Below are 16,328 nucleotides of genomic sequence, written 5' to 3' on the forward strand. Positions count from 1 at the left end.
GTTGTGTCCCCACGGTGGCACGGAGACCCTCGGCCACCTGGGACCTGCTCGTGCCATGCTTCGCAGCACCTCCTGGGGGTGTTTGGTGTCACCAGCCGTGGTGATGCCGTGGGGTTGTGGCACGTGGCGGTGCCACCTTGGTGCTCACGGTGCCACCCCAGCACCCTCCTCCTGTCCCCTGCTTGTCCCCCGTGGTCTCACAGCTGCTCATGAGGATGCTCAGAGAGGTGTTTGCATTTCTCGACCTGCTTCTGCAGCCTTAGGGCTGCTGGCTCTGCACCCCAGGGTCCCTCTCCAAGCTTTTTACTGCGAGTGCCAGTCACTCCATGGCTCTGAGCACAGAGGACGGGCTCAGCCCCAAGGGATGGTGACACCCAGCCCTGCAGGGATGCTTTGGGCTCGGCCTCATCCTGCTGGCACGAGCTGTGCTTCATTAAACCATCCCAAATGTCCCATCCCAGCTTACAGAGGCTCCAGCCATTGTGCCCGGTGGCCTCAAACAGGGCTGGGTGATGGGAGCAGGCAGGGCAGGCAAGGACCCCAAAAATCACCCATATCGGGCGCTTTCCTAAATTTTCCTTGAGGTTCTTCAATCGGCCCTGCCAGAGCAAATGGGGCTCCCAGACTTTTTGGTTCCTCGCGCTCGGAAAGGTATCGACCGCAAGAATCTAAGTTTGTTTCATCTAAATATAAAACTAAAGAGCAAACAGTATAAAGTTCATTTTTTAATGCGCTGCCCCATTCCAGTTGGGCTGTTCTCTTTATTTTTTTTAGAGGCACTGTGATAAAAAGCAGCGATAAAGCCAGGACTGTTTTGTGTAGGAGTCGGTATCTGCGTTATCTATCTCCCTTTTTCACTCTCCGAGCAGCTCTGTTGTTTTTTACTCTTATCTCGCTCCACCAAAATGCCAAGAACAGGAAAAAAAAAAAAAAAAAAAAAAAAAAAAAAAAAAAGGCAGCCCAGGCGCGCGCGTTTGCACAGACACAAACCCGTTATTGGTGGAGCTGGGCACAAAGCGCTGCCCCTAGGGAGCTGGGGGGCTGTGGAGGGTGCTGGGGGGGCTCTGCACCCACCGGGGCACGGGTTGCCAGCGGGATGTAGGAGCCCCGGTGATGGTTTTTGGGGCCAGCAGCTCCTGTGACCTTTGTCCCGTGGCTCGGTGCTGGCAGGCTGCCCTGCTGCTTGCAGACAGACTGCCTCGTGCCCTGCGAGGGGTGTTTTCTGCTCCCGGAGCCCCCCCATCCCTGCTCGTCCCTGTGTTGGTGGCCACGGATCCGGCACCGGTCCTGGGTGGTGCTGGAAGCTGGCACTGGGTGCACTGGGGGGACTGGGAGCCAGCAGGGAGCCCCAGCTGGAGCATCACTGCCTGATGGATCCAGCACCACCCGTGTCCCTGTCCCTCTGTCTGTGTCCTCACCAGGTGCTGTTGTGCACGGAAACTTCAGAACTGGGTAAAATCCATCCAAAATTGTGTCCATTGCTGGTGGTTTTTGCTTTGGGGTGGGCTCACGGGGCTGCAGCAGCTCCGCCAGTCGGCGACCCAAAGCGCTTCCCACGAGCAGCAGCCAGAGGTGGGGGCCGGCTCCGGTGAGGATCTCCGGGGTAATTCCGGGGTAATTTGTCGCAGGATTAGCACAGAGCCTGACCTCTGGCCTCGCCCTCACCTTGTGTCCGTGGGGCTGTGCCGGCAGTGAGCATCCCGTCCTGCTGGGGCCCCATGCAGGCTGCCCATGGAACAGTGTTACCCCACGCTGGAGGAAAAATATGAGAAATGAGGCTTTTCACCCAGAAAAAGGCCCTGTTCCCCATGGAACAGCGTTACCCTATGTTGGAGGGGAAATCTGGGAATTGAGGCTTTTCACCCAGAAAAAGTCCCTTTGGCCACCAGCAGCCGAGGCAGCTGGTGCAGGAGCAGCTTGCTTTGGGTGCACCTGCTCGGATCCTGATTTTTTGGGTCCTTCCCAAGGATTCTTTTGGGTCTTTCACAAGGATCCTCTTGGATCCTTCCCTGTTCGCCCCCCCCTGGAGCAGGGGGGCTGCCATGGCTGCACCATCCCATCCGTGTGTGCCGGGCACCCCTCGGTCGCGCATCCCCTCCTGCGCCCTGCTGGGTGCTGCCTCAGTTTCCCCGCTGTACCCAAGCCACCGGGGTCCCATCCCCACGCAGGGACCCCCACTTTTCCCCCCCCCAGTCCCCTCCAGCAGCCAGGCAGGGCTCTGCCGAGCCGCGTCCCCGTTCCGTGCAGCAATCTGCTCCTATCCATCTGATGCGCCGGGGCCGGGGACGGCTCTATTAGAAGCTCTCCTCTCTTAAAATCTATCAGGGCGCTATCGGCCCCATCTGAAACGTAAAGTCACTTCATTGTCATTGTTCCTGTATTTTCTTTCTCATTATTTTCCCGTGCCCCCCGCGGCCCGCTCCCCCCCCTCCCCTCGGCGGCTGTTTGATATGATGCGGGCTCCCTCGCTATTAGTATTAGTAATCGCGTCCCCTGAAGTGAAACAATCTCCTGTAATCTATCAGCAGTTTATCGGACCTATCTGAGCGCCGGGAATGGCTGGGCCCGGCGATGGCGCCATGCTCGGGCGCTGATAAAGTTACAGAGTTCAGCCGGTGATGAATGTTAAGTAACTGCACCCCGCGCAGATAGGATGTGGACTTGGCAGGGGGAGCAGCTCCGGCTGAAACCAATCTCTCCCCTATCAGCAGGGCTGGTTTTTCTCAGGCTCTGCCTCTCCGCTTGGCTTTTCTTTCCCCCCCCCCAACAAAGGGGGCTGCTCGTTTTTGGGGAGGGATGCTCAGGATGGGGGTGCCGCTGCCCGGCACCCGCGGACCCCGGGGCGCAGGCGTGAGCCATTGCAGCATCCGTCCCTCCAGGTAAATTAAGCCGAAATCATAATTTATAATTAAAAAATGATCACAAACTATCAAATCCTCCGCCTAGCAGCTCCCCGACTATTTTTCTTCTCCTTACCCTTTTAACACAGAAGAGCCGCGGGGCGAGTTTATCTGGGCGCGATAGAAAAGGGCTCCTAATTCGAGATAGGTACGGCTGGGGCTGGCCCCAACATTATCAGCTCCGTGCATGGGGTTGATATTAAAAATGCTGATATCTCGGAGGGGGGATGCTGCTCCAAACCTGCGCCGGGGCTGATAGGGGAGAGTTTTGCTCTGCGCTCAGCAAGGCTCGTTTTTCCTCCAAAACAGGGTCCCCGGGGCGGGAAGGTCCCTCCCGCTGCTTCCATCCCTGGCTTCCCCACGGAATACGTTGTAATTTTGGTAAGGTTGAGATGGGAAAGATCGGCCAAAGGGAGCCAAAAATAACCCGCTGGATAGCGTGACCTTTGGGGACTCGCGTCATTTCCCAGCCACCAAAACCTCGTTTGCCCTCGGCTGGGGCTCTTGGCATCCCCGCTCCGGTGCTGCCCGGGGCACCCGAGGCCACGCAGAACATCGGGGCTGCTGGAAGAGAAACCTTAATAAGTACCAGGAAAAATTGGGTGAGAAGCACGGGCCGCTGGCCCATCAGATAGCGGCGGTTTTTTGGATCGCCCTGCAGCCCAGGTTGCTCCCCGGGCGTTGCTCGCTGCGGGGCGGCCGCAGCCCAACCTTGCTACGAGACCCTGGGGAATCCCCGGGCTGTGCCGGACCTGGCCGAATCGCTGCAGAATCGGGGGGGGGGGGCTTTGCTGGGAGGGGGGGCACAACCACAGTATATGGTTTGGGCGCCTCCGATGTGTGGTTTGGGCACCTCCAGTTGGCGATGCCATAGCCGGGAGTGGAGGTGCCCCTCTTTGAGGATCGGTTTCCCAGGGCACACCTGCTGGCAGTGCAGCCCTTTGGCTCTTGTCCGTAAATTTTGGGCTGGTTTGGGGGTAAAGAGGGAGCTTGGGGATCTCGAGGCAGCTGTGGCACCCCAAAGAGGTGCTATCCAAGCCCGTCTCCCTGCTTGCGACGTGATCAGGGAGCGTCCCGGAGGGTTTGCAAACCAGGAGCGCTGCTTTGGGCCCACCTGGACCTGGTGGTGAGCCTCAGCTGGTCCATTGGGGATTTTTTTGTTGCGGTTTTAATTTGAGGATGACTTCGGGGTCAGCGTAGGGATGAGGAGGAGTTTGAAGGATGCTGTGGAGATGAAGAATAGGGCGGCTCTCTGCTCTCCAGCAGCTCGCCCCATGGCTGCACCCGTGGTCCTGCTGTGCCAAGCGCTGACACCGGGGTGCTGGGGACACCAGGGAGGTCCCTGGGGTGTATGGGCACGGGGGGGACACCGAGGGGACACCGTGGTGCTCCCCCAGCCCCAGGCTCTGCGGTCACCGCGAGGCGTGGGGACGTGGTCAGCCTTCAGCCCCCAGCTCGCCGAGCGCCGTCGTCCTGCTTGGCAGCGGCAGATCCGTTTTATTTTAAGAAGATAAATAAAATAAGCTCCTGGACTTTGATGCGTGCTGATAAAATTAAAAAGAAGAGGAAAAAAGAAAAAAAGCAGAAGCGAGCGCGGGTCACCCCCAGCTCGCACATGCGCGCGGTCACAGCGGCGCTGGCAGCGTGCGGGCGGTGGCCGGGACCCGCTTCCACGGGACTCCTCCTCCTCCTCTTCCTCCTCCTCCTCCTCCTCCTCCCCGCTCGCAGAGCTGGTGGGAAAGTCTGGATCTGTTGCTATTTTCTATCTGTTATCGAGGCCTCTTATCGCTTTGCTCTTGTCTGCATGCCTGCTTTTGGAGCGTCCAGGGTCTCTCTCTTGGCAGCCTGGAAAAGTCCCCCTCCTTTTTTTTTTTTCTTTCTTTTTTTTTTTTTTTTTCCCCTTTTATTTAATTTACCAGATAAGTGCAAGGCATGGAGAAAAGGTTTATTGTTCCTGTGCTGGGAGAACCTTAATTGGAGCGGAATGATCAAATCATTACCTGGGCAATGGTGATTTTCCCAATGCTGGAGAAGCCCCTCGGAGCCGTCGCGCTCGCCAGGGCGCACGGCCGCTTGCTCCCCTCCTTGCTGGGGACCAGTTTTGGGGCTCAGCGCCCGGACGTAGCCATGTGGGTGCAGGTTTGGTGGTGGGATATGGGGGTCCTGGCCCCCATCCTGGGAGGGGAGTGATGGTGGAGAAGGGCCAGGCCAGGCGCTGGCACCCATCGCTGCGCCCACCCCGCCACCGGCACCCGAGCGACTTGGGTGCGTCGCCTGCGGTTAATGCCAATTCTTCCAATTGCTGTCATTTAAAAAAAGAAAAAATCCCTCCTTGTTATCAGAAAAAAAAAAAAAAGAGAGAGAGAGAGGAAGGGAGGGAGGAGGAAGAAGAGTTAATCGCCAAGCGGAGTATCTTGGACCAGAGCATTTTTTGGCTCTTCCCCTCTCTGTAAAGCCAGCCTCGGTAATTCAGTTTTAAAGCATGAAAAAAGGGAGTTGATGAAATTCCACTATCAGCACTGAACCAATATGCAAAATATCTCGCCGAAAATCAAATAGCTATTATGTTTTCATTTCCATTTCAGCGTATTTGCTTAATGAAGAATAGACAGATCAGGCAAGCCGAGGGAGGCTGTGTGCGGTGATAACTGTGCAGGGCTTCCAGCAATCCCGGAGAAATGACGCTCTGCTCCCTGCTCCGCCGCTCGCTCTCCCTCTCTCCCTTTTTTTTTCCCATTTTTTTTTTTTTTAAATAGCCAGTATTTCCTCTAACCTGCCTGGCCGTGGTGCTTTACTCCCCTGGGGATGGTTGGGCTGGGGCAGGGCTGCTCGCAGGGGCACGCTGGATGTGGGGACGCATCCTTGGTGACATGGGACTGGGTGCACGTGGCCGGCGCGGGTGCCACCTGTCCCCCCGTGTCCCCATCCCCATGGGCACCCTGTGCCGGTGCATTACCCACCAACGAGGTTTTATAGGATCAGTTTCCACCCCATCACCTCTCGGGGAGGGTGGCAGGTGCCATGGGGCACCCAGTTGGGCACCCTGGGGCGAGTGGCAGGCGCGGCCCCATCCCCGTCCCGTCCCGTGCTGGCAGTGCAGGCACGAGTTGGGTTAACTTTATCAGGAGCCCGAGAGCCGCGAAGGCGTGAAAGAAAAAATTAGCCTAACAATGTTTCATTTACAGCGAGAGAAACGATTTGTTAGCCGGCGATTGTTTCTGAATATTATCAGAGTCTTTTTAATTGTGCTGGAACTGAAATTAGCAGAATTAGAATAAATTGCCTTCCCTTCTCCGGCAGCCTCTTTATTCACGCTCATTGTTGTCTGCTTTGTATAGATTATGGGCCCTTTGTTCTCCCGGTGTAAATATCCCTGCCTGGAGTCACAGAGAGCGGCTGAGGTCTGCGCGCAGCCGCCCGCCGCGCTTCCCCCTGCCCCGGTGCGCACCGGGGCGATGCCGGGGGCTTGGCCGCTCGGTGCCCGCCGTGTGCCGGCACGAGTCGCCTGCCGGCCTCCTTCCTCCCTCCCTGCCTCCTCTCGGCCCCGTGGGATGCTGAGTTGCCATGGCAATGGCAGCGTGCCGAGGGCTGTGGGGTACCCGCGGCGCATCCCGCACCCACCCGCCCCGCGCTCCCCGTTTCCCGGTGCGGGGATGCCGTGGGGGATGCGCAACGGGGACCCCACTCGCTTCTGGGGCTCGTTCCTCCAGCCCCACGTCTTGGGGGGGAACCAAGCATCGCCTGGGGACACCCTAAAACAAGGCAGTGGTTCCGTAAACCCCATTAGAAAGGGGACAAGGGGCATCAGTGACATGCTGGGCAGTGTGGGGTCACCCTTCCTGTGCCGTGCGGAGCTGTAGGGTGTCCCTGTCCATGAGCATCCCTCAAAGCGAGCAGGGTCCTGCCTGGGGAGGGCTCCAGGGCTCTGCCACCCCACTGACCACCCCTCTGTGTTTCGCAGGTTCCCTGGGAGCGATGGAGGAAGGCGAGGACGCCCCGGCAGGGCAGAAGAGCCCCTCGGAGAGGGAAGGGGCTGCCTCGGATCAGGAGGGCTCTGCCGAGCACGACGCCTCCAGCCCCCCCAGCAGTGAAGGTGAGCAGCACGTCAGGGCTTTCCATTTGCTCCCCGCAGCATGGGCTCAGCTGCTGGTGTTTGGTGTTAATTAGCTAATGAAGCATTCCCCGCACCATCATTAGCAGGGGATTAATTAAGACCCAGGTGGGCTTTGGGTGCTCCATCCCGCTGCTCTGCGTGGTCCCGGGATGATGGCCAGGAGCATGGATGCTCTTTGATGGGCTCCTGTGGCCCTTCCCCGGCACAGAGGGGACCCCAGCAGGGGGAAATGGGGACAGGGAGGAGCAATCTCAGCCATCCCAGGGGCAGGAACCTGCTGGGGGGGTCACACATGGGGCTGCTGGAAGCCAAAGGTGAGCTGGGTTGCTGGCTACCACCAAGCACCATCACCCCAAATCCATTCCAGCGCCTTTCACCCCCCTCGATGGCTGCGTGGGAGGGATGTGGGGACACGGAGGGACCCTCGAGGCTGGCATCCGACATGACATTGGTGGGGCTGGGGCCGGAGCCCCCCGCGGTGCCGTTGCTGCCTGCTTCCTGCCCGCGCTGCCGCCGCCTGCCTGCCGCCGCTCCGCGCCCCACCCCGGGGACGGCCGCATTTCAGGGCCGGGCTGCCACGGTCCCCAGATATCCTTTAAGTTCCTTCCTGTGGAGGTGGGGGCAAATCCTAATCAGTTAATGTTTGCAGCGCCCTGCGAGATAACGGCGGCGGGGCAAGGCTAATGGAGCCGGCCGGGAAGGAGCTGAGGCTCCCGGGAAGCGCCCGAACCCCAAAAGCGCGGGGTCAGTGCGGCCACCGGGGCCCCAACGGGACCGGGGTCGGGGCAGGAGGGCAGGGGTGGCCGGAGGCAAACTTTGCTCGGCAGCACGGGGAGCGTTATCTGATGGGGGAGCGGGGCTGGGGGCGAGGGAGCTGGGAGCCCGGGCGCGGAGCTGCACCTGGCACTAGCCTGGCTTGATAAAGAGGTGATAGCAGAGATAACGCCGAGCAGCAATAACGGCCACTAAAGCTTTCAGCGAGATGGATAAAAATCAATATGCCAGGCACTTTGATTTATAGCCAAAAATAATAGGACTTTTATACCCGGTGATTGATTTATTTGATGTTAATCATCCCGCTTATCACCTGTATTAATAATCTCCAATGCCGGTGACGTCACCCCTGGGTGTTCGCTCTGGCGCCTATCGATTGGGCTCCGCGCTGGTTATCCGCCCGGGACGCGAAGGCAAACATGTACTTTGGGCGCTAATCTTCCACACTGTCATATGCAGATAGGCCTTATCTGCTGCATCTCCAACAGCAGTTAATGGAGAAAAATAATTGTTATCAAGTTGCTATGAGTATGCCACAAATAGAGCCGTGACGGGAGCGGGACCGAACCGGGTGGCGCGGGGCGCTCGGTGCCGAGGGGGTGGTGGCAGAGCCGGGTGCCCCCCGGGGCTGGCAGGGTGTTTTGGTGGCCCCTTTGGTGTGGGATGGGGGGCACCTGGGGTTTTGGGTGCCCCAGGTTGTCCGTGGGGACCCCACGTGGGCCTGGCTGTGGCCATGGTTTGGCGATTTTGGGGTGCGAGCCCCGTGTGCGTCCTCGCCCCGGTGCGTCGCGGCTGCCTCTGAAGTTCTCCACGTGTGACCTTGTGCCTCCCCTCTCCTGCTGCAGAGGCAGAGTCGAAAGATGTCCCGGAGAGTCCGAAGGAGCCCGAGAAGCCGGATCCTGGAGAAAACCCACAGGAGCCAAACTCTTGGAATGGGCCAGGTGAGTCCCCGGCCGGTCAGCGTGCTGCGTCCTGGGAGCGGGCAGCAGCTGGAGGCATTGGGGTGTTCTCCTCCAGGGAGGGTCGTGGGGCTGAGACCTGGGCACGCTGCGAGCACCAAGACTCCTGCTGGGACAGGAGATGCAGGAGGTGATGGTGATGTTCTCCCACATCCCTCGGGTCTGTAAAAACCACGCCAGGAGCAGCTGGGCTGGAGGCAACGGGGACATCGCGCGCCCCGGTGCGGGGAGGACTCTGTCCTGCCCCGCCACGCGCTGGCGAGGCCACTTCGCACACATCCTGGCAACCACAAGAGTGAAGCTCGAGTGGTTTCGTGATGCTTATCAAAACCCCAAGCAGCGAATAGAGCCAACTATCTCCCTGCTGGCATCTCCGCGCGGGGGCCGGCCAGCCGTGTGGGTGCCCCGCGCCCTATCGCGCCGCTATCTCCAAACCTCCGCGCCGATGGGTTTAGGATCGGGGCTCCTCCGCAGATTGGGGCTGCGGGCACGTGCCCGCTGGGGCTGGCGGCAGCACGTCGAGCCTGACGGGTGCACGTGCCACCTTTTGGGCTCCGGTGGCTGCCCCGGGGGTGCTGCGCAGCCCCCGTGTCCCCTCGGCAGCCCTGGGGGCCGTTTTGGCAGCAGCGCGTTTCCTCCCCGCCGCACATGACGGGAAGGGGTGACCTCGGTGCTGGATAGCGATCGCCCTTCGCTGCTGATCCCAGCCCGGTGATGGGGGTGGCTGGGGGGGACACGCTGCGTCCTCGTGGGCACCCAGGCAGGCTGGGTGTTGGAGAGCCCTGGGAAGGGCCGGCGGCCAGCGCACGTGTGCCGGCAGCTGCCGAAATCCCCACGGCGTGGGGGACAGCGATGGGGCGCCCGGCCCCGCTCCCCATCCCGTGCCAGCCGAGGGGAAGCACGCGCCGGCCCCGCTGATAATCCTCATCCCTTCCTGCACGGCCGGCAGGAAGGAGCTGCGAGGCTCCAGCTCCTCTTTATCTGCTCCCCGGCCTTTTGTCCCCGTGACCGCGGGGCTCCTGCGCTGCCATCCCCGTGGGCGCGATGCCTCGCTGGGGACCTTCTTCCTCTCCTAAAAGCAAACCTTCCCAGCCCATCTGCGTGGCCAAAGCGAGCTCCAGCTCCATCCCCTTCTCCCACCTCAGGGTTTCCTAAAAGTGGGACCGTTTGGGGTCGTAGCGGGGTGCTCAGGAGGACGCTGCCCAGCCGGACCCCTCGCCGCGGGCTCCCCAAAACGAGCGGCGCACGGTGCGAAGCCTCCGCTCCGGCCCTGCCTCCCCTTCCCCCCTCAACCAGCGCGGGTTATTTGCATTCTTTATGTAAAAGAGATTTTATTATCGCCTTCTCCCAGCCCATCTCTATTCTGGTAATTGGAGTGGTATTAATTTCTGTGTGGCTGGGAGTTGATGGCGGTCCGGCGATGCTGCAGCGATAGGGTGTTCCTTTCGCACCAACCGCCGCGATAGCCCGTCTATCAGGCGCTCTGCAGGCTCTGCACTTATCAGGGATGGAGCTGGCAAAAAGGGAAACTCTGAGCAGCCTGAATTTTCTTTTTATCTGGCAGGATCCGCCGTATGTCAGCAATGGCAGCCGCGAAGATGTGGCGGGGGTGGGGGGGGACGCGGGCGGGCGCAAGGCTGCTCCCGGGCGCCTTTGTTCGCGCCCCGCGGGGTCTCGGGGGGCCGGGGGGTTTTGTGCTTAGGGTCTGCAAACCCCCTGCCCTCCGGGCACGTGTAATGGGTGCTCGGTGGGCACGCTGCCCTGCGGGTGCTCAACAGCTTGGGATATTTTTCCAAGGGGTTCATGAGGCCCCAGGGTGGCACAGCAGCTCGGAGATGTCCCCCCCGTCCCCTCGCTGCTGTCCCTCCGCGCTGCAGCACCGTGTGGGGACTCTCTCTGGGTCTCCTTGGCCCCGTGGGGCAGGAGGAGTATTTTTTTGAGTATTTTTTTTTTTTTTTTTTATCTTTGCAATGACCTTGTTCGCCAGGGTGGGCTGGCTGCTCGCAGCTCTGATATGCAAATAGCTGATACCATAATCTATAATCCTCAACTTGGGAGCGTTTACAGATGTGCGGGGCTGTTTCGGTGACCGTGCCGGAGTGGGGCTGCTCCCCGGCCACGGTTTTGGTGGCTTCGTGTCATTTTTGGACACTTTCTGAAGAGGTGCTGGGAAGGGAACGCCAGTGCCTGTGCCCACCAGCAGTGAGTGGGGTCAGAGGGGGGACTTGGCACCCACTCACGTCCCCCAAACCATCCCATTATCGGCGCTCTCCCCTGCCCCAGCTCTCCATCTCTCCCACTCGTCGTCGTTTGCCTTGGAGCTGGGCCCGTGATGAGGATTTTGGGAGCACCTGCGGCCTCGGCTCCTCTCCAGCAGGGAGAGCTGGGGGCGTGGGACTGTCCCCTCCTGTCCTGAGCCCAGCTGAATGTCCTGGAGGCGCACAGCGAGATGCTCTGTGAAATGCTGCAAACCTGGTGCTGGCACGGGGAGAGCAGAGCCACGATCAAGGGCCGGGCAGCTCAACCTCAATACTAGACACCAGAGAATCCCCACTGGCAGGCCAGGTAGCACGAAGCTTCTTGCTGCAGGAAGGGAGGGACCCCACAGCGGCACAGCCTCAACCTCACGGCACCGCTGGCGTGTCCCCCACCCCAAAAACCACGACCCCGGGGCAGCCGCCCCCGCCTCCTCCCTGGCACGCCGCTGCCGATAGCGATCAGCCACCGCACCAAAGGGGCCTTATCTATCTCCTGCCCACATCCCCCCCCCCCACGCTGCCACGGCGCCCAGGTACGGTGCCCGCTGCCCTCTCCGCGGTGCCAGCGCTCGGGGACCCCGTGGGTGTTTTGGTACCGCTGAGCCCCAGCATCCCGCTGCTGCCTCGTTTTTTTGGGGGTTTATTTCGCCGTCCCCAAGCTGCGACAACGATTTTGGGTCCCTTACAAAGCAATGCTCAGCTCTGCCTCCCCCCTGCACCCCAAATCCCACCTCGCCCGCCCACCACGTGCAGCGCCAGCTCCAGCACACGGCGGGGGGGAATTTTTATTATTATTATTTTTCGTCGCATCTGAGTAAAACTGCAAACTTTTTTCCTCTTTCCCCCTTTCCTCTCTCTCTCCCCCCCCCCTCCCCTTTCCCGTTCGCCTCCCTCTCTTGTTCGGTTGTGTTTATCTGCGCCGTGACTCCTGTCTGAATAATCTCTCGCAGCCTGGAGCTTGTGTGCAAACCTCAAGGTTTATTATCGGGGCGAGCAGGGCACGGCGAGGAGGGGACGGCTCGTCCTGACGGACAGCCCCGCGCGCCCCGCCGCGCTCCCCCTTCCCCTCCGCGCTGGTATGTGTGGGTGGGAAAAATTATTCCAGCTATTTCTCTTTATCATCCCCAGCCGGGCCGAGCGGCAGATAGTCGGGGTTGTGGTAGATTGCCGGGGAGAGAGGGGGGCGCAGGGGAGAAATTAGGGTCCTGAGGAGCCCCCCTGCCCAGCCTGTGCCTGCTGGAAGCAAAGCCAAGCCCCGTGCCGGCACAGAAGGCAGCGGGATGTTTGGTGGCAGGGCTGGGGATTTGTCCCAGGGGGGATGGGGACGCTTGTCCTGGTTTGGGGACATGGAGGGGGACCTGCAGGGTGCAGCACCCTGCCAGGGTTGGGGATGCCACAGGTAGGAGGGATGCTGAGGGCAGTCTGGGGACACCACTGGGTGGAGGGGCATGGATCTGCCCCGTACACCAGCCCGGGTCCCTCTGCTCCCCTTTTCCATCTCCCAGGGGCTTCCTTCCTGCCCCCCAGCTCCCCACAGCACCTCCCTGTTCCCCTCTGCCCTGTCTTGGCAGTGCTGGGGGGGTCCCAGTAGCTCCAAGTGTCGGGGCAGAGCGGCGACAAGGGACTCAAGAGGTGCCAAACCCTTGGGCAGGGCTCTGGCCACCCCTCGCTGGGGTCACCCCGAAACTTTCCCTCCTCCCGGCCCTCCGCGAGCGCTTTCTGTGTCCCTCTGATTATTTCTGCCCCCCCATAGAGCCCAGCTTGGTGTGACAAAGAGCCCAGGGGGCTGCGGGGCCGATCATATCCTGGCTGAGAGGGCACCCATTCAGCTCTGAAATGAGCCGCGATAGCATCTCACGCCAGGGCAGCCGCTATTGTCTGCGGGGGGGGGGAAAAAAGAAAGGGGGGGCCCCCGCTCTGCCTTTGCGTCCCCATCCCTCTCCTCCAGCTCTCCCTCGTGCCACCCCTTCCTGAAGGATGGGGAACCCTCGTCCCCGAGTCCCCGTGCGTTTGCGGGCTGCAGCAACACCCCAAAGGCAAATGTCTCGGGGAGCCTTATCGGGACGCATCCTGCTGGGGCAGGGCGCCCCGGGCTGCTGGGGGTACCCGGGCACAGCGTGGCACCGCCGCGGCGCCTGCCAGCTGCGGGCCAGCTGGCGAGCGGGGCTCAGCACCCTTCCTTCACCACCCCCCCCGTCCCGTAAAGCACCCGCGGGGGCAGGTAACAGCTCCTCCATTAAGCGGGGTCAGGGTTCGGCGCGATAAGGGCTCGCCGGTGTTGGGCGGCGAAAAATCAATACGCGGCGAGCGATGGTGCGGGGCGATAAGGGCAGAAATCCCCCCCCCAACCCCAGCAGCAGGGGGAAGGGAGGTGCGTGAGGCCCAAACCCCGAAGCTATGGGGCTGCTCAGCCTCCCCCCGTGGCTCGGGGCTGGCCCACGGTGCCCCCGGGATCAGCACCCTCGGGTACCCCGAGCCGCCCGTCCTCGCCCGCTCTAATTTAAGCCCCGCTCGCTCCTTTGTTGTTCCCAAGGCTGCCCTGATTACTCGAGCACCCGGGACGGCAAAGCCGGGATAATCTCCTTAGCCCCTTTGGAGAGATTTCCCTTTGTGAGCGGAGGTGAAGAGTGGAGATGCTGCGTGTTCGCGGCTTAAGACTCTTCCCAATCGGCTCCCTCCATCTTATCGGCGCGGTGCCATCACATCATTGCGCTAGTTGAGTTGTCAGGATTTATTCCTTCCGACGCCTTCCAGCCGTCGAAAAACAGCAGCCGGGGGCGTGCGGCGCCGGGGCTGGGGGCTCGGGGGGCTCCTTTTTTTTTCCCCCCCAACTCGATTTTTCCCAGCTGGGAGGCCGGGTACCAAGCGATGGACAGACGGACTCGCTCTCCTCTCCGGGGGTCCCCAACCCTGAGGGCGCAGAGGGGCTGGCTTGGGACCCGTTTGTCCCCATTCTCTGTTTTTTTTTGGAACTTGGGGGTCTCTCATTTGGGGTGGGGGCCCCCAGGCCTGGCAGCCCCCCAGGGGCCGGGGCGCTGTATTAATAGGCCTGCTGCGTGGTGCTGCCGGTGCTGGGAAGCGGTCTCATGACTCCCTGATAGCTGTATTTATCCAGATAGTATCCAGGCAGCTGCAAACACCGCGGAGTCCTCACATCGGAGATCCCAGCCCGGGGCAGATCTGATTCTTTAGGGTTTGGTTCGAGTATCGCGGGTGCGTTTGGGGCGAGGGGATGGAGGCCCCGGGACGTGGGAGCCTTTTGGGATGGGCGCAGCCCTTCTCTCCTGCTCGCTCCTGGAGGAAAATCGGACGTGTGTGTGCGCACACGTGTGTGTGGGGGTGTGCGTTTGCACCTCCTGAGCACCCAGGAGCCAGCGTGGGTCCCGGCGCTGCGTCCTCACCCACCCGCTGCCCTCGTGCCATGGATGCACCTTGCCACAAGGATGCCTGTGGTTTTGGTCGTGCAAGCAAGCTGGTGCAGACCACGCCATGGCCATGGGGACACCGCCGTGTGTCACCTCGCATCCTCACCCCCCTGGGACCCCAGCCCCAGCTCGCCCTGGGTGCCCCAGGAGCTTTCTCTTTCATTTACCCGCCGGTAGACGGCAGCGGCGCGAGGACGGGATTAATCTTTGCTCCCCGGCAGAGCTCAGGCTATTTCTCTGAAATCTCTCGATCAGGAGATAAGGCAAGGCACAGGGCCTGGGCGAGCAGGAGCTGCCGGCCCCTGGGTGAACACCAGGGCGAGGGGACCAGCCCCATTTTTGCGCCAGCCCCAGGGGATTGATTGTCCCCGAGCGGCACCGCTGTCCCCTTGCCATGGGGACCCCGTGCTGTGCCCAGCAGGTGCCCCTATTGGGACCAAACCCCCCTCGGTGTTTTTTTTTTTTCCCTTTCTTCCTTCCTTTTTGCTGCTTTTCCTTCTCGAAGCCAGCAGCCCCATCCCTGCCCGACGTGGTTAATCATCTCGCAGATGAGAATTCCTGCGATAACGGCGGGGCCGCCCGCGGGGTACCGCCTCGCCGGGAACCGATGGCGAGATTAGATAACGGGGTCGCTTCTCTTACCCCGCGGGGTGGTGACACCGAGCGCCGGTGGCGAGGGCAGCGCGGGGCACCCGGACTTTGCTCCCTGGGGCCGCCGGGCTCCACGCGCCGGTCACCTCGAGTGTCCCCATGGGGTGGCACCGCCTGGGCCCTGGCACGTCCCGGGTCCCTGCTGCGGCGCTTTGAGGACAGGGCGATTCGGTTGAATTTGGGGCAGTCGGGGCTGGTTTCATGTGTGGACGAGGCCACCTGTGGGTGGCTGTCCCCATTTGGGGACGCTGCATGTGTGCTCGGCTTGGGTGGCATCCCCAGGGCCACCTGTTTTCCCTTTTTTTTTCCGTTATTTCCCCTGTGCCCTGCGTGTTTATTTGGGGAAGACCTTTTTTTTCCTCCTCGCTCCAGGTGTTGTTGGCCATTTTGGCAAGGAGCACGGGGACAGGAACCCAGCTGGGCACCCCCGTGTCACCCCGTGTCCCCACAAATTGGGGCACAGCCACTCCCAGCAGCATCCCAAATCGTGCACAGGGTGCGGGCACAAACCCATCCGGAGACCCTCAGCCACCAGCACCGGGCTCAGCACCACCGGGAGCCCCGCTTTGGCCCAGCCCCGTGCTGCATTTTTGGGGGGACGGGGGCGGATGCGCCCCGCTGCGGCGTGCATCCCGGTGGCGGGGCCGGCTCTATTTTTGTCCCCCCGTCTGGAACGGTTTTCTCTTTATCAGCGCCTGTGTGTTTTCTCTGCTGGGGATTGATACACAGAAGATGAAGTGCTCTGACATGGGAAGTGTCAGGCGAACGCGCTTATCTCGGAGACGTGGTCTCCTGACCCAAACGCCGCTGATTAGCACTGAGACGGGGGGAGGGGGGCATTAGGGGGGTGCAATGGGGTTGGGGGGGTGGCAGTTGGGCTCGGACAGGGACCCGTTCCCCAGGGACACCCAGGCAAAAGCCAGAGATGAGCTGAATCCATGCGGAACCCATGGGGAGCACCGGAGGGGGGCCGAGGCAGCCCGGGGGTGCTGTCCCGGGGCCGGGCTGGTGATGGAGGCACCTCGAGGGACCCCCGAGCCCACACCAGTGGTTTTGGGAGCCAGCAAGAGCCGGCTGCTGGCAATAACCGGGTGCTGGAAGTGCGAATTGGTGGACAGCAAGGTGCCAGGGAGGAACAGCCCCCGTGGGGTCGTGGAGAGGGATGTACCCATCAGCATGCCTCAGCTTTTGGGACCTTCGGCAACTTTGCGGACCTTTTCTCCCATCCAACCCTGCTAGATCATGTT

General features: G+C 61.2%; 1 protein-coding gene across 2 annotated transcripts in view; it reads left to right on the forward strand.

Annotated features, from left to right (window-relative positions):
• ZFPM1 (zinc finger protein, FOG family member 1) overlaps positions 1–16,328 on the forward strand; it is a 31,692-nt gene that overhangs the window by 7,221 nt on the left and 8,143 nt on the right. For both annotated transcript variants that reach the window (XM_082769754.1, XM_082769755.1), the window contains exons 2-3: positions 6,862–6,993; positions 8,634–8,729. In XM_082769754.1, the coding sequence (XP_082625880.1) occupies positions 6,862–6,993; positions 8,634–8,729 (228 nt within the window). The remainder of the gene's footprint in view (positions 1–6,861; positions 6,994–8,633; positions 8,730–16,328) is intronic.

The sequence above is a fragment of the Aythya marila genome, assembly GCF_965140915.1.
Source record: "Aythya marila genome assembly, chromosome: 12".
NCBI classification, from domain to species: Eukaryota; Metazoa; Chordata; class Aves; order Anseriformes; family Anatidae; genus Aythya; species Aythya marila.